Here is an 18,484-nt window from a genome sequence, read left to right as displayed (position 1 = left end):
CTATTGACCCCAACAACCTCTACTGACCCCAACAGCCTCTACTGACCCCAACAACCTCTACTGACCCCAACAGCCTCTACTGACCCCAACAGCCTCTACTGACCCCAACAGCCTCTACTGACCCGGACAACCTCTACTGACCCCAACAGCCTCTACCGACCCCAACAGCCTCTACTGACCCCAACAGCCTCTACTGACCCCAACAACCTCTACTGACCCCAACAGCCTCTACTGACCCCAACAGCCTCTACTGACCCGGACAACCTCTACTGACCCCAACAGCCTCTACTGACCCCAACAGCCTCTACTGACCCCAACAACCTCTACTGACCCCAACAACCTCTACTGACCCCAACAGTCTCTACTGACCCCAACAGTCTCTACTGACCCCAACAGTCTCTATTGACCCCAACAACCTCTACCGACCCCAACAGCCTCTATTGACCCCAACAGCCTCTACTGACCCCAACAGTCTATACTGACCCCAACAGTCTCTATTGACCCCAACAGCCTCTACTGACCCCAACAGTCTCTACTGACCCCAACAGTCTCTACTGACCCCAACAGTCTCTATTGACCCCAACAGCCTCTACTGACCCCAACAGTCTCTATTGACCCCAACAACCTCTACTGACCCCAACAGCCTCTATTGACCCCAACAGTCTCTACTGACCCCAACAGTCTCTACCGACCCCAACAGCCTCTACTGACCCCAACAGTCTCTACTGACCCCAACAGTCTCTACTGACCCCAACAGTCTCTATTGACCCCAACAGCCTCTACTGACCCCAACAGCCTCTACTGACCCCAACAGTCTCTACTGACCCCAACAGTCTCTATTGACCCCAACAACCTCTACCGACCCCAACAGCCTCTATTGACCCCAACAGTCTCTACTGACCCCAACAGTCTCTACCGACCCCAACAGCCTCTACTGACCCCAACAGTCTCTACTGACCCCAACAGTCTCTACTGACCCCAACAGCCTCTACTGACCCCAACAGTCTCTACTGACCCCAACAGTCTCTATTGACCCCAACAACCTCTACTGACCCCAACAGCCTCTATTGACCCCAACAGCCTCTACTGATCCCAACAGCCTCTACTGACCCCAACAACCTCTACTGACCCCAACAGTCTCTACTGACCCCAACAGCCTCTACCGACCCCAACAGCCTCTACTGACCCCAACAGTCTCTATTGACCCCAACAGCCTCTACTGACCCCAACAACCTCTACTGACCCCAACAGTCTCTATTGACCCCAACAGCCTCTACTCTCTATAAACTATAACTATCGGACCAAATGATGGTGAAATATTCAATGTTTTATTGTTGGTTTGGATCAAAAACCAAACACTGAAAACCTCACAGCTGTAAGACATGAGGCAGCTCCAGAACCTGATCGTTGTTGTTGGGTTATCAATGTCTGGGCCGACTTCACTGTGCCATGATCCGAAAAGTGAACAGTTGAAACATTTTGAAACGCAGCACTGCTTAATAACAGCATATCGTCCACCAGAGGGCAGAAGATCTTCTCTGAGGCAGTTCAAGCAAGATCAGGGGAAGGAACAAAAATGACAAGATGGCCACCTTTCTTTGGCCATTTTCTGCCAAACAGAAAATATCACAGTGAACATCTCTGTTGTGGCTGGGAAACGTCAGAGGATCCTGCAGAAAGAGCTGGAACATTTCAGAGACAAACCAGTTATTGACCTGAAAACCTTTTCCTCACTCTGATGCCATCAAACATCCAACGAGAATCAATGAATCTTGTTGGTTCACCTTGGGGAATTAAGAATGATATCAGTTTTTCAGCCTGGTGTGATTATAAGTCTATAAACTACAACAATTAATGGACATTTGTCTGCATATGTGTTACAGCTGCAGCTTTGAAATAACTTCTGTTGATGTGGTTGTTAACCACACCTGACAAAGAACAAACCAAACCACACATGATTTGGTCTTTGTGGTTAAAACCTCCAGAGCTCAACTGATCCTGATGCTCATCAAACATTTCCTGTTCAACTCTCCCCACTGCTCTTCTTCATGGTGAGAGGTTTATACAATTCACATGTAACTTTCACATTTAACTAGCACATGCCTCCACTGTGCACACACACACACACACACACACACCACACACACACACACACACACACACACACACACACACACACACACACACACACACCCCCCCCCCACACACACACACACACACACACACACACACACACGTACTCTAGAAACACACTTCAACCCTCACACATATTCACACAGACATGTTTAAGTATTCACAATCTGAGGTTGTAACTCTCATTCCAAAAGCTTTTCATGATGCAACTTGGCTACTTTGAACAGATAGTCAATCATACAGTTAGGATGATCTTTTTGCAAAGAATGTCCTGGAGCATGCAGGTCATCTGCTTCTTCATATATTATGTCTGGAATGTCAATGTAGAATGAGCATTAAAAAAAACACAAAAATTGAGTCGCATGCTTCTTTAAGCCTGACCATCGGGGGTTAACAGCCCCAGAGCTCTGCTGAAGTTCAACATTTTCTCATCAAACTTTCTCATCACTAAAATTACGATGTTGATCTGCAGCTCTTAATAACGAGTGTCTGTACTCATTAGGTTTCTAAATACTATCAAAACAAAAGAATTGCATTTCTAATAATACATTGATCTTCACATGTTTCCTTTTCTTCTTCTGGAGACGTCAAACATTTAAATAATAGAACTGAACGCATAAAGAGGAACATTGAATATCAACTTGTTTTGTTGTGGTCAAACCACATGACCTATTTTAACAAAGATTCTGAAGCAAATGATCATTTTGTCCTCAATAGTCAGTTAATGTAACTAATTTAACCAGTGAACCAGACCACCCACCAGTCAGAGGAAGTGGTGAGTATCAGGAAGCTGAAGCTCCGTCTCGGTTCAGTCAGTTCTGACTGTGAGAGCAACAGACACACAATGGCTCAACTCTCATGGATTCAAGGCTTTTTATTCATCATCCTGCAGCTCACAGGTAGGAAGACACTAAACATTTCTATAGAGCTACAGATCATAGATCTGCTTCATTCACTGTGATTTCATATTTATGCTCCTGTTTTATCTTCAGTCACTGCAGATGAAACATCTGTTATAAAGAGAGAAGGAGATGAAGTCATGTTGTCATGTCCAAAACTGATCGATGGTCAGAGGAAGTGCAGAAATACAACATGGAGCTTTGCTCATTCAAAAACCAGTTCATCAGTAGAACTGGTTTTACTGGGTCAGATTAACAACTATAAACCAGACAGACTGAGTCTGACATCAGACTGTTCTCTGGTTATAAAGAAGGTCAGAGAGGAAGATGCTGGACAATATCATTGCCAACAATGGGGCTCTGCGTTTCGTCAGTCTACTGTAAATCTGTCTGTTGTTCACTGTGAGTATTAATGTTTGTGATTGAAATATTTGATTCAATAATTAATGTCTAGCATTACTATAATGAAGGTAATTTTCCAACATCGTGTTTTAATATTTCTGTCTTCATCAGTGACTGAACAGACGGAGAATCAGAGGGCGACATTAAGCTGCTCTGTGGTGACCTTTAACCCCTGTGGATACAAAGTCCAGTGGTTTTATCAGGAAATGAACAACAAAGAATCATCATCAGGTCGTGGCTGCTCTGCTACTGTCACTTTATCATCAGGGTTTAGGTTTGCTCAGTGTAAAGTGACTCAAACTGGAACTGATGAAGAGTTGAGCTTCAGTCTGCAGCCGTCAGGTGAGAAGATGAGAAACTCATGAGATTATGAAACTCTCACTGGTTCATGATGTGGAGTCTTCTGAACTAATTACTGATGTATTAGTTTATAAATTTAACCACAAAATGTTTCCTTTTAATGTTTTGATGTATTTAGATTAAAAAAGTAATTGCATGTGAGTTTTGTTTTCTGCTTACTAAAAAATCAAGAGAACTTTTTCAAGCCACAAGAAAACCTGGAATCAAAAAATCTCAGACAAACTTCCATCCGCCTCTGGAACAAGAGAATTATTAATTTCTAAAACACAATGTTAATAAATAAATATGCATTTGAATCAGTTTGCATATCTTTAGTTGAAGATATGCATATTTTTGTGGTGTCTGATCTGGGAATTAAAGAGATTGTAAAAAATATATGAGATTAAATACAACACATGGAACCTATTGATTAACTTTGTTACAAAAATTAAAACCCAAAAGTCCAGTGCAAGTCACATCTGAAAAAATCCTTTTACCTCCAGTTAAAGGAATGGATTTAATCCTCTGTGTTGAAATATTATTTGAAGATTTTGCTTAAACTTTTGTTAAAATAATCACCTTAAACCAGTTTGATCTATGTAAAACGTGGAACTGCTAGCATAAAATTTAACAATATCTGTCATAAGTGTGTGATTTTTGTTTTTTTTTCTCATTGTGAATCCAACAACAAATGAAGTCGAACATGCAAGCAGCTTTCCACCAACTTCAAACACAACCCAGAAGAAACCAGAAAACGCTTCAATCAGTCCAGGTAATTATGCGTTTTTATTAAATTAGATTATCAAAAGTTTGAATGACTGTTGACTTTTCCTTAAATATTTTTTTCTTTAAACAATACATAAGGAATTTTAAACACAACAGGCAAAGATGCTCATCACCCTCCAGTAATTAACAGCTCTGTTAGCTCTATGTTTATATTTGCAAATTCAGAACTCACCTTTTTTTTATTATTATTATTTTCCCAAGGATGTAGAATAAAAATGTAATCATTATGATACATTCAGGATATATAACTGATGAAGACATAATTTATTACGACTTGCAGTAAATTCATATGCAGAATTGTGTCTTTTGCTGCAGTGATTTCTGTAGCTGTGGTTTCACTCATTGTCCTGATAACTGCTGTGGTGATCATTATATGGAGAGCTACAGGTGAGAAAACTGACTACAGGTATATATCTCTCACCTTTCTGGATTAGCATATATCTGACTCACTGACCTTTTCAGGAAAGAAAACAAAGCCTGGTGAAAAAGATGTAAGTTTACATCCGTTTGATACGTTTTGTTCTCAAGATTTTAATTAACATTCACCGACAGCTGAGTCTGAGCTCAGAGCAAAGTGATCACACTCATTGTTCCTGAAACTTTGGAGCCTCAAAGCTTAAACATAAATTGATTATAAGAAAGAAAGTGACTGTTGAAATGTTGTAAAGTAATATTTCACAACTTGACTCCACAAATATGAGTATTTTAGGAGCAGAATTAAACACAGTGGTGTTTGTTTACTCAAAGGTAAATAATCTCAGAAAAACTCATTTGTTTCTTTCTTCTTCGCAGGTTGAACTTGAAGATGACGTTTATTACTCCACCATCAGAAACGCAGAGGAAACTAAAGGAAATGCTCAGGTAGGATATTTGTTTGACTGATTTTGACAGGTCTTTTTGTGGAAAAATTAAAATCTATATTTTGATCTTCTAATAATTGTTTCAGATACTTTACACAGAATTAAATAATATTGGAGTCTTGAAATGTTTATCTTGAAACACATTTCCAGTTCAGGAAATGTTTTATTCGATGAAATAATTGTTTTCTGGGTGCATTCTTTTTTTATGTTAATTTCAATTCTATCTAATCAGGTAAAATCGGATTAGGGTTAAAACATGACCCTAGAAAGTGTTCCTATAGAAAGAATGATTGTGATGAAACCCTGAACCTGTTTGCTTATCCAGCAAACAGGTTCAGGGTTTTATCCTAGCTCTGTTAGGATTCAGACATATGGATGAATACATTTGGACCATTAAGTTTGCATGATGTAAACCTGCCTTTTTTAAAACTGTAGCATTGTGTTTCTGTTTCCAGTTTGTTAAACATGATGCAGTGAGCTGCAGCACCGTGGAAGCCTGTTCCTCCTCTGCTGCAGCCTCTGATGATCCCAACAAGATCTACAGTTTAATAAGCTCAATCAACTAAAACAGCAAATAAGACCGAACTCATGATGGTAACATGACAATTTCATTTTTTATTTTGCCAATCAAAGCTCACAACTTTGGTCTCAAAAGAGGAAATAATAAGATTTTTTGCATTAGGATAATCATGTTCTTCAGCATGATTCCCCATTTGGACCATTTTTTACCAAAATTCTTTAATTGATTCTCCATAAAACCTGACGAGTAAATGCTCAAGTCCACTTTAAAAGATCATGCCAAACAAAAGAGGTCAAGGTCCGGCATCCTGCATGTTTTAGTCTCTCTCTGTCGGTAATAACAACCTCTGCAGCATCTCAATGTTCTTCTTATGTCTTCTAAGGAGACATCATTGGATCAGGTGCATTAAACCAGGGAGAGAACGAAAACATGCAGGATGCAGGCCGTCCAGGACCCACTTTGGGCAGCACTGGAGTTGGCCTCCAAAACATGTTGAAGAAGTGACTTTTGGGTGATATTCAAAATCCTCAAGGTGTTGTTTTCATTGTATGTTTGCATTCATGTGCAGCTCCAGAAACCTGAAGCTGAATACCCTCTGAACAGGTTCAGTGTTGATGCCGATGAGCTGCAGATGACTCATCTGACCCCTGGATGACCCCCAAGTAATTACAGCCTGACTGAAAGGAAGCAATGTATGGGATAACTTATTTATTGAACCAAAATAATGATTGGCTGAATAACAGAGAGCAAAGAGAGGCAGAGAGGAATGAGTGGTGGATCTTTTTCTGATGGTTTTTTTTATTGCTTCGTACAATTTACCTGTGGCTAAGCTAACACTGGCATTGGGTGGCATGTGTGTGGCCCCTGTAACGGTTAAATTCTTACAATATGTACATAGATCTCTATTTGACAGTTAAATATACCAACTCTGGGAAATATTACCTGTCTGCTCTTTTTTGCACCAACTATCTCTGATGAAGATGCATCACTCCCCAGCTTTGCTCTGTTGACATCATGGCAGCGACCCATGCAGGACTCTAACTTGCTCGCTGAGTCTGGTTCTGATAGTTGATGCCAAGTTTCTGCTATAAACACAATGCAACAGTTTCAGAAGCACTTCTTGGATGAAATCTGTAACCTTAGCATGCAGGTTTTCCATAGCTTATAGGTTATCAGCTATGGAATGGAGCTGCTTTGGATAGGATAGACTAGAAAGCAGTGAATTTAATGTTTTCCTCTTTTGCTGTTGACCCTGCAGCCTACCTTTTGTTTCCTTTGTTTATGCCCTGCAACCTGGAGTCTTGACCGTCATCCAGTGTGCTGGGGAAGCATTGATACCATTATAATCCTTTCATATCAAAATCCTAAGATCAGAAGCTTAAGGCAACATGAATAAACACACATATATCAGTGATATTAGTGACACAGTGAATGAAGCATCATCAGCATTAACTGTAGAAGCTGCAATCGCAACGTTATCAATTACCGAGTTAAACATTTCCTGTCTGTTGGTTTTTATTATGTTAGTTTAAACTATGTAACCTGTGATCATTTCAATAAATTGTCTCACTATCTGAAAATAAAGTTTTTTGCATTACACTTGTAATTGGGAATTTCTTACTGTCAAAACATTATGTGAGTATGCAGACAGAGGCGGGTCGTCAGTGTGAACAAACATGATCAGTGTTGCTTATTTACAACAGGAAGAAGGTGATGAGTTGCAACAGTTTAAAGTTGTCCATATCTTTCCAGGTTCAACAACTTTAAAACACTTTCAGTCAAGATTTCATTAGTCTTAACTTTTTAAAATGTTTCTGGCGTTTTATTCACAATACTGCATGTGTTCAGCTAACAGGAGACCAGAGGCCGTCATCAGAGTTTATCTGATTATAGCAGGGGGTAAAACCAGACACGTTCTCACCAAACACGTCTTCAATTGTCTAAAAAAAAAACTGAGTTAAATGACGGCATTAGAAGCAGCTTTCAGCATCTATGCACCAAAACTTTGGAACAAACTTCCAGACAACTGTAAAACAGCAGAAACCCTGACTTCTTTTAAATCGCAATTAAAAACACACCTGTTTAGAATTGTTTTTGAAATGTAATATGTAACAGTGTATTGTTTATTCCATGATGCATGACTTTGTGTTCTTGTGTTTATGATGTAAAGCACTTTGAAATGCCTTGCTGAAATGTGCTATACAAATAAAATTTGATTGATTGATTGATTAATGAGACATGTCTGAGAAAAACGAACTCGCATTTATCTATATTTCTAATCTTCACACATCTGCCATCTTCTTTTTAAGCCTTCAAAGATGCTGAACAGAAGTCACTTTTATTTTTAAAAAAGTTGCCTCCATCTCAAGTCACAGTTCGTATTTTAATGTCTTGCATTAGGTCAAGTGTTTGCAGACTTTTTGTGTAAGTTTACAGTTTTTGCAGCTCTAATTTAAGTGCAGCTCCTTTAACCATGTAAATAGTTTCCATTCTCTCATAAGCGCATTGACCATCTGCATCATTTCAACCTTCCGAGATCTTTAGCCACATCCTCTTTAAATATTAAAAAGTCAGAAACAAGAACAGAAAATTCATATATTTATATTTAAAATCTTGACACCTTCATCATCTTCCTCTCTGTTAGAAACCATGATGATCTCATCCTGCTGCTTTTCTCTCTGAACGTTAAAGGATCAGATATTTTCTTCTTAAAAAGATGAGACGTTATTTTAAAAAGTTATATTTCTTTAATCCTGATATGTTGATAAGATGACTGTGACTTAAGATGAACTAGATGCTCTATTGACCAAATAAAGCGATGAGCCTCATCAGTCAGAGAGAGGAAGTGGTGAGTATCAGGAAGCTGAAGCTCCGTCTGGGTTCAGTCAGTTCTGACTGTGAGAGCAACAGACACACAATGGCTCAACTCTCATGGATTCAAGGCTTTTTATTCATCATCCTGCAGCTCACAGGTAGGAAGACACTAAACATTTCTATAGAGCTACAGATCATAGATCTGCTTCATTCACTGTGATTTCATATTTATGCTCCTGTTTTATCTTCAGTCGCTGCAGATGAAACATCTGTTATAAAGAGAGAAGGAGATGAAGTCATGTTGTCATGTCCAAAACTGATCGATGGTCAGAGGAAGTGCAGAAATACAATATGGATCTTTGTTGGTTCAAGAAAGAGACATGTAGAAGAACTGGTTTCACTGGGTCAGATTAAAAGCTATAAACCAGACAGACTGAGTCTGACATCAGACTGTTCTCTGGTTATAAAGAAGGTCAGAGAGGAAGATGCTGGACAGTATGAATGTCAGCAATGGGACACAGAAAGAGACAAAGACACTCCGGTTCATAGATCTACTGTATATCTGTCTGTTGTTCACTGTGAGTATTAATGTTTGCTCATTATTTTTAATGTCTGTTCATATCACAGCATTTTGTTTCAGTAATTAATGACAATGATTATTGGTCTGGTGGTGTTTAATATTTCTGTCTTCATCAGTGACTGAACAGACGGAGAATCAGAGGCTGACATTAAACTGCTCTGTGATGACCTCTGACCCCTGTGGATACAAAGTCCAGTGGTTTTATCAGGAAATGAACAACAAAGAATCATCATCAGGTCCTGGCTGCTCTGCTACTGTCACTTTATCATCAAGGTTTAGGTTTGCTCAGTGTAAAGTGACTCAAACTGGAACTGATGAAGAGTTTAGGTTCAGTCTGCAGCCGTCAGGTGAGAAGATGAGAAACTCATGAGATCATGAAACTCTCACTGGTTCATGATGTGGATTCATCTAAACAGTTTTTCTGTTTTCAGCAGGAAAAATTTAACCAACAACAAAACCTGGAAACACAATGTCAGAGAAAACCAAACAAAAAACACATAATGATTCAAAAACCTCTAAAGGTAACGAATTTTATTAATATCCTAAATATAATATTACAGTTTTTTCACTTTCTTCACTTTTGGAGGTTTAGCATCACTGATATTATATAAAGATTTGATGACATTTGTGTTTTCACTGATAAAATTATGTATTTTAATTTACACAGAAAATCCCCATAATTCCCTGTTAGTTCTGCAGTGAACATATTTCTTCTGTTAAACCAAAACTCAACTATTGTAACTTTTCATTAGTGACAAAAACAAATAGATTAATAATCAGAAAGAAACAGAGAACATAAACATCATTTATGTTCTTATTGATCAAACATGGATGATGATGATGATGATGATGATGATGATGATGATGATGATGATGATGAGTTCCTTCACTTAACATTTACTGGTGTCTCCAGCAGGGGGAGCTATAAATATGATTTTGTTTTCAGGGATTCTGAGATCTTGAGTCTCATTTTTGTGTGTTTTCAATTTGGAAGAGTTTAAAGATAAAAATAAAGTATTTTGTTTTGTTTTTTTCTGTTTTCAGCAGGAAAAATTCAACCAACAACAAAACCTGGAAACACAAAGTCAGAGACAACCAAACAAAAAACACATAATGATTCAAAAACCTCTAAAGGTAACAAATTTTATCAATATTCTGAATATAATATTACAGTTTTCACTTTCTTCAGTTTTGGAGGTTTAGCATCACTGTTATTATATGAAGATTTGAAGACATTTCACCGATTAAATTATGTATTTTAATTTACACTGGAAATCCTCAATCTTTCCTTTGATAAAGATTAGATGACAGCATGAGATACAAACATGAAAACATTTGCAAAGCGTTTTTCTGTTTGTGTTTTTGTCTTCAGTGGAGACAGGAGGAAACGCAAGACCAACAGCAGAACCTGACGACAGAAACTCACCATCAATTCAAGGTGATGCTTTTCTTTCTGTCTAAACATGATCAAATTATTTTAATTGTCATTTTGAGTTCTGATTTTATTTATTCTGTAATGGTTAATTGTATTTTTTCTTTAGCTACTTTGACTTTTTTTATTATTATTATTATTTTTTTTACATTTCATGGTTTCCTCTATAGAGCTAAAACTCTGTGTTAGTGAATGATGAGACAGATTTAGCTCTATTCAGAACTAAAACTGTGCGAGGATAATAATCCATCCATCAGGTCCTGGAGAGACGATCTGGGCTCCTTTCTGGGCTCCAGTTGTTGAAACAGGAAAACTATCAGAGAGTCACTGATCAACCTGGAAACAGTAAAGGAAGGGAAAAGTCAGGAACCTGTTATGATGTTAGGATTGCTTTATTTATACACATAAAAACGTAGAAATCATATTTTATTCTGTTTCAGGTCTGTTGCGTATCATCATTGTCTCTGTGGGTTTAGCAGCTCTTTCAATAACCGCTGTGAGCGTCAACATCTGGACAAGAACTAAAGGTAAAGTGGAGAGAAATGCATCAGTTTGATAATCTGGCAAATGAAAATATTTAATTTTTGATAAATAGAAGTAAGTGGTAAAAAACCGAAACATATTATTTATTAATGTGAAGTGAAAAGAAGTTTGTTCTGTTAACTCCTAACACCAGTTGGTGATGTAAGTTTCATTACAAATGTTTCAAGATTTTAACATCTGTATTTTCAGACTCCTCTGATGTTTTATATTAAATTTACTAAACTATTTAGAGAAAAATGCTGAATAGTCATTTTATGATTTCAGCTAACAGTCAGTTTTTTATTTATTTGTCTCTAAAATTAATGATATATTTTTATTTCTATGTTTCTTTTGTCACAAAGAGCATAAAGAAGATGACGGTGCAGTGAACTATGAAAACATGTGAGGATTTTGTTTCCATCAAACTTTTCTCAACATCAACTCAGAAAAACAGTCACTGCTGTGTAATTTCATTTAATATAATAATATCACATGTTGAGATTATTGTGACATAAACAATAAAGGACTATAGTTATAAAGGAATTAAAACAAGATTTCCACATTTAGTTCATTTTTAAGTATTGCACACATTTTTATGTTTGTTTATAAATGTTAATTTCTGTTTTGTATTTGTATAAATGTAAATACATGCATGTAAAAATCCATAGTATAAAAATATTATTCTCATAAATCACAGTGTTTGGTTCTGAATAAATGTTTCAATCTTGTAAACAAAAAAGTCTGAAATTTTTATTTTTGTGCATCTATAAGTTTAAATAAGAGCTAAAATAGAATAAAATAAAAGTCATTACACCAGTTCCACGTTTCATTTTAAACTAATTAAACATTTCCTCATCATCTAACAGAAAAACAGTTCAGAGATCAAACTGGAAACCAGCATGTCTTAAAAAGTAAAAGGAAATGGGAACTGATGGATCTATAAACTGGACTTTTCACCACTGACTCCAATCAGATCTGCTGGATTCTCCAGCTCAATGATCCGAGTCTCTAATAGACCCCAACAAAACAGAAAATGCATCTGTGCAACATCAATCTAAACATATTCACATCTTGATTTTTCTTCCTTGTTTTAGTCATCTTGATAATTGTTTAAGAATCTTGATAATTTGCTTGACTTGACTGAGACACGCTGATTGAGGACCAGAACTTAAATGTAACGCCGGCTTCAGGTGGATTTGTTTTGTTTTCTTGGGTTAAAACTTTCACTGTTGGCCAGTTTGGGCCCCGCTGGTTTATCATGTCATAAACCAGCGGGGCCCAAAGTGGGTTCTGGAGGGCCGGCGTCCTGCATGTTTTAGTCTCTTCCTGGTTCATGGATCCAATCATGGCTCCTTAGAGGCCTGAGAAGAACATTGACCTGCTGAAAAGGTTGTTATTACCAGCAGGGAGAGACTAAAACATGCAGGATGTGGGCCCTCCAGGACCCGCTGTGGCCCCCCGTCATAAACAGACATGTTCAAATACGCGGTTTCATTCAGTTCTTTATTAAATGCAGCTTCTTCAAAATGGCTCCATGTGAAGTGTTAAAACCTTCAGAGCTCTTTAGACACATTCTCACAGCAAACTTCCTCTTTTCTCAAAAATAAATCGTTCAGAGGAACCATGAACCAGTAAAGGGTCAGAGGTCAGCTCCACGTCTTAAACTCATCAGGGAAGTGAGAAACTGGCCTGATCATTCACACATATCTCACTGTAGTTTTCACACGTTCATCTTTAACTGGTTCACACCTCACTGTCGGAAAACATACTGATCTCAGCCTTTGCTCTTAAAGGGACAGAGGGCAAATGATGCTGTTCACGCTGAACGTTTATTAATCAATATTTTCCCTTTAAACAGACGAGGAGTTCCCAGTTTCCCAGTGGGATCCCCTCTGAGTTCGACTCTCCTGTCCTGGGATTAGACTCTTCGCCTGCTGCTGGTCAGAAATAAGCTGGATTAAAATGTTTTATTATTGATGCTAACACTCTGTGGCTGCAGGTTTCAAATAAACTGCGTTGATTAGTGAATAAAATGTTTTAACCGCGTGTATTTATGTAGATATTGTGGATTAAAACCTCAGAGCTCTGCTGCTGTCCACTGCAGCAAACACTTCCTCATCAGCAGGTTTTAAAAAGTTAAAGGATCTGATCTGAAAGGCTGAACTTTTTATATGGTGAATATTTAATCTGTAAATATTGAATCTTCATCACCACCAATACAATCTGCTGGATTCTCCAGTTTCTGAGAAATAATAAGTAATAAGTTATTTATAAATGCTTAGCTGAAACCAACTAGATGCTTTATTGACCAAATAAAGCGATGAGCCTCATCAGTCAGAGAGAGGAAGTGGTGAGTATCAGGAAGCTGAAGCTCCGTCTGGGTTCAGTCAGTTCTGACTGTGAGAGCAACAGACACACAATGGCTCAACTCTCATGGATTCAAGGCTTTTTATTCATCATCCTGCACCTCACAGGTAGGAAGACACTAAACATTTCTATAGAGCTACAGATCATAGATCTGCTTCATTCACTGTGATTTCATATTTATGCTCCTGTTTTATCTTCAGTCGCTGCAGATGAAACATCTGTTATAAAGAGAGAAGGAGATGAAGTCATGTTGTCATGTCCAAAACTGATCGATGGTCAGAGGAAGTGCAGAAATACAACATGGATCTTTGCTCATTCAAAAACCAGTTCATCAGTAGAACTGGTTACACTGGGTCAGATTAACAGTTATAATGCAGACAGACTGAGTCTGACATCAGACTGTTCTCTGGTTATAAAGAAGGTCAGAGAGGAAGATGCTGGACAGTATGAATGTCAGCAATGGGACACAGAAAGAGACAAAGACACTCTGGTTCATAGATCTACTGTATATCTGTCTGTTGTTCACTGTGAGTATTAATGTTTGCTCATTATTTTTAATGTCTGTTCATATCACAGCATTTTGTTTCAGTAATTAATGACAATGATTATTGGTCTGGTGGTGTTTAAATATTTCTGTCTTCATCAGTGACTGAACAGACGGAGAATCAGAGGGCGACATTAAGCTGCTCTGTGGTGACCTCTGACCCCTGTCGATACAAAGTCCAGTGGTTTTATCAGGATATGAACAACAAAGAATCATCATCAGGTCCTGGCTGCTCTGCTACTGTCACTTTATCATCAGGGTTTAGGTTTGCTCAGTGTAAAGTGACTCAAACTGGAACTGATGAAGAGTTTAGGTTCAGTCTGCAGCCGTCAGGTGAGAAGATGAGAAACTCATGAGATCATAAAACTCTCACTGGTTCATGATGTGGATTCATCTAAATAGTTTTTCTGTTTTCAGCAGGAAAAATTCAACCAACAACAAAACCTGGAAACACAAAGTCAGAGACAACCAAACAAAAAACACGTAATGATTCAAAAACCTCTAAAGGTAACGAATTTTATTAATATCCTAAATATAATATTACAGTTTTTTCACTTTCTTCAGTTTTGGAGGTTTAGCATCACTGATATTATATGAAGATTTGATGACATTTGTGTTTTCACTGATAAAATTATGTATTTTAATTTACACAGAAAATCCCCATAATTCCCTGTTAGTTCTGCAGTGAACATATTTCTTCTGTTAAACCAAAACTCAACTATTGTAACTTTTCATTAGTGACAAAAACAAATAGATTAATAATCAGAAAGAAACAGAGAACATAAACATCATTTATGTTCTTATTGATCAAACATGATGATGATGATGATGATGATGATGATGATGATGATGAATTCCTTCACTTAACATTTACTGGTGTCTCCAGCAGGGGGAGCTATAAATATGATTTTGTTTTCAGGGATTCTGAGATCTTGAGTCTGATTTTTGTGTGTTTTCAATTTGGAAGAGTTTAAAGACAAAAATAAAGTATTTTGTTTTGTTTTTTCTGTTTTCAGCAGGAACATTTAAACCAACAACAAAACCTGGAAACACAAAGTCAGAGACAACCAAACAAAAAACACATAATGATTCAAAAACCTCTAAAGGTAACGGATTTTATTAATATCCTAAATATAATATTACAGTTTTTCACTTTCTTCAGTTTTGGAGGTTTAGCATCACTGATATTATATAAAGATTTGATGACATTTGTGTTTTCACTGATAAAATTATGTATTTTAATTTACACAGAAAATCCCCATAATTCCCTGTTAGTTCTGCAGTGAACATATTTCTTCTGTTAAACCAAAACTCAACTATTGTAACTTTTCATTAGTGACAAAAACAAATAGATTAATAATCAGAAAAAAACAGAGAACATAAACATCATTTATGTTCTTATTGATCAAACATGAATGATGATGATGATGATGATGATAATGATGATGATGATGATGATGATGATGATGATGATGATGATGATGATGATGATGATGATGATGATGATGAATTCCTTCACTTAACATTTACTGGTGTCTCCAGCAGGGGAGCTATAAATATGATTTTGTTTTCAGGGATTCTGAGATCTTGAGTCTGATTTTTGTGTGTTTTCAATTTGGAAGAGTTTAAAGAAAAAAATAAAGTATTTTGTTTTGTTTTTTCTGTTTTCAGCAGGAACATTTAAACCAACAACAAAACCTGGAAACACAAAGTCAGAGACAACCAAACAAAAAACACGTAATGATTCAAAAACCTCTAAAGGTAACAAATTTTATCAATATCCTAAATATAATATTACAGTTTTTCACTTTCTTCAGTTTTGGAGGTTTAGCATCACTGATATTATATAAAGATTTGATGACATTTGTGTTTTCACTGAAAAATTATGTATTTTAATTTACACAGAAAATCCCCATAATTCCCTGTTAGTTCTGCAGTGAACATATTTCTTCTGTTAAACCAAAACTCAACTATTGTAACTTTTCATTAGTGACAAAAACAAATAGATTAATAATCAGAAAGAAACTGATAATATAAACGTCATTTATGTTCTTATTGATCAAACATGGATGATGATGATGATGATGATGATGATGATGATGATGATGATGATGATGATGATGATGATGATGAATTCCTTCACTTAACATTTACTGGTGTCTCCAGCAGGGGGAGCTATAAATATGATTTTGTTTTCAGGGATTCTGAGATCTTGAGTCTCATTTTTGTGTGTTTTCAATTTGGAAGAGTTTAAAGATAAAAATAAAGTATTTTGTTTTGTTTTTTTCTGTTTTCAGCAGGAACATTTAAACCAACAACAAAACCTGGAAACACAAAGTCAGAGAAAACCAAACAAAAAACACACAATGATTCAAAATCCTCTGGAGGTAATGATTTTTATTAATATCCTAAATATAATAAGATGTTTTCACTCTGATTGATTTAAATTTTCTTCAGTTTGTTGCTTTTTAGGGGTTTAGCATCACTGATATTTGAAGATGTGAAGACATTTGGGTTTTTAATTCACTGATAAAATTATGTATTTTAATTCACAATGAAAATCCCCAGATTTTAATTTGCTAAAGATTCAATGAAGGCTTCAGATACTAACATAAAAACATTTACGTTGTGTTTTTCTATTTGTGTTTTTGACTTTAGTGAAGACAGAAGGAAACGCAGGACAAACAACAACACCTGGCAATTTACTGTCAGCCAAATCAACAATTAATGCCGAACCATCAAATCACGGTAATGATTGTCTTTGTCTTTAAATGTCATTTCAAGATTTACTTGGCTGTCCACATGTCTTCTCAAGCACAACAATTTAAGTCAGTTTGTTTCATGTTCAATCTTTACCTTCAATGTTTTCAGGTTTGAAAAAGGAATGGATCATCATTGCTGCAGCTGTTGCTTCACTTCTGCTTCTAACAATTGTTGCTGCAGCAATCAGATGGAGAAAAACTAAAGGTGAGAGAATTTTAAAGATTAATATTTAGAAACAAGATTAATTCATTTATCTTTTGCAAACAAAATAGTTTTTTTTTTTACTTTTCAGAAAATAAGACATGGATGAACAAAAGCCCTGTAAGTTCAATAGCCAAACTTTGGTCTTACTTTTATTTTGAAAATTAACCGAGGGCTTTTAGTTTGAAAGAAAATTACAACAAATGTCAGCAGTTTGTGGGTTTTTTCTTCAATTTTACCTCTCAGAGTCTTTCTAAGGACCAATATGTATTAACTTAAACTAGACAACATCTCTCTTTCTCCCTTTGCTTGAGGTTTTAATCATCTTTATCTCCCATCATGGTGGAAAACCTTAAATAACATCCATTACATTCATTTATGTTACATTAACTAAAAGCTAAATTTTAGCATCTTTAACTCTGTAGATGATAGGAGTTGAGCTTGTAAACAAATCTGACCTTTAGTTTTGTCGTTTCTGGTGGTTTTATTATTTCAGGGACAGACTTTGGTCTCTGCAGGATCTCAGGCTGCAGGAGGATCCAGTCACAACTCGGTGAGTTTAAACTCTCAGCCGCTCCGTTTTCTGTAGAATCATCATTTCTAACATTAGCTCACTCTGATGGTGCTGACCTCACTGCCAAGAATGATCCTGAAGGTGACGTCGCCTACGCCTCCATCAGCTACACCAAGAAGTCCAGCAGCAACACCAAAGTAAGAACTCTGACTTTTTACGTGACCAAAAATCCAGATAAATTATGAAAACCTGTTTTTAAAGGAGTTTCACCAAATGCAATAAACTGATTTCACTTGATCATTAATTACTGGTTTTATGACTTTCCTGTTAACGCTCAGGTCCGGGGTAAAAACGATGAAGATGATGATGACGATGATGGCTCAGTGACCTACAGCAAAGTGAATCTTTCTAAACCTTCATCCTCTGATGATCCCAGCAAACTGTACGCTGTCGTCAACAAACCCAAACACTGAGACGCTTCATGACCTGACTGTTGGAGATAGTTACGGTTAATTTAAAAAAGTCAATAATTTAGATTCCAAATGATCCCAAATGGAATTTAAATGAGTTTAATAAAACCTTTAACCCATATTTAAATTTTTACTTTGACAGTACTTTAACCCTCCAGAAGAGGGCGGTGTTGGGAAAAGATTCCAGTTTTTATGTTTTCCCACCTTTTATATATAAAATAAGTGATATTTATAAATTGTAAATCTGCAGGGTTAGAGATTATCTCCATGTTGTAACTGATTGAACCTGAGCTTCATCCTTATGCAATATCAACACAAAGAATAAAACGTGTTAAATG

At 36.8% G+C, this 18,484-nt stretch overlaps 2 protein-coding genes across 3 annotated transcripts; both read left to right on the top strand.

The window, feature by feature from the left end:
• Window positions 1-1,120: 1,120 nt before the first annotated feature.
• Window positions 1,121-8,153, top strand: LOC129356471 (uncharacterized). 2 transcript variants are annotated; one of them, XM_055026061.1, is made up of 10 exons: window positions 1,121-2,051; window positions 2,877-3,032; window positions 3,126-3,434; window positions 3,546-3,776; window positions 4,471-4,545; window positions 4,875-4,946; window positions 5,022-5,050; window positions 5,352-5,420; window positions 5,875-6,013; window positions 6,508-8,153. In XM_055026061.1, the coding sequence occupies exons 2-9, from the start codon at window positions 2,978-2,980 to the stop codon at window positions 5,983-5,985; spliced, it is 951 nt and encodes a 316-aa protein (XP_054882036.1). In that variant the 5' UTR covers window positions 1,121-2,051; window positions 2,877-2,977; the 3' UTR covers window positions 5,986-6,013; window positions 6,508-8,153. The 2 variants fall into 2 exon arrangements, with proteins under 2 accessions (XP_054882036.1, XP_054882037.1); XM_055026062.1 differs by lacking the exon at window positions 1,121-2,051 and having other exon boundaries at window positions 2,210-3,032; window positions 6,543-8,153.
• Window positions 8,154-13,607: 5,454 nt separating this feature from the next.
• Window positions 13,608-18,149, top strand: LOC129356484 (uncharacterized). Its single transcript, XM_055026082.1, has 7 exons — window positions 13,608-13,761; window positions 13,855-14,181; window positions 14,301-14,531; window positions 14,616-14,705; window positions 15,215-15,304; window positions 17,752-17,873; window positions 18,015-18,149. Exons 1-7 carry the CDS (start codon window positions 13,608-13,610, stop codon window positions 18,147-18,149), a joined length of 1,149 nt encoding a protein of 382 aa, XP_054882057.1.
• The last annotated feature ends 335 nt before the right edge of the window (window positions 18,150-18,484 follow it).

This window comes from Poeciliopsis prolifica, unplaced genomic scaffold, assembly GCF_027474105.1.
Source record: "Poeciliopsis prolifica strain line A6 unplaced genomic scaffold, Auburn_PproV2 SCAFFOLD173, whole genome shotgun sequence".
Lineage (NCBI taxonomy): Eukaryota > Metazoa > Chordata > Actinopteri > Cyprinodontiformes > Poeciliidae > Poeciliopsis > Poeciliopsis prolifica.
The sequence above is the reverse complement of the archived record's forward strand: the minus strand, read 5'-3'. Positions and strand labels throughout refer to the sequence as shown.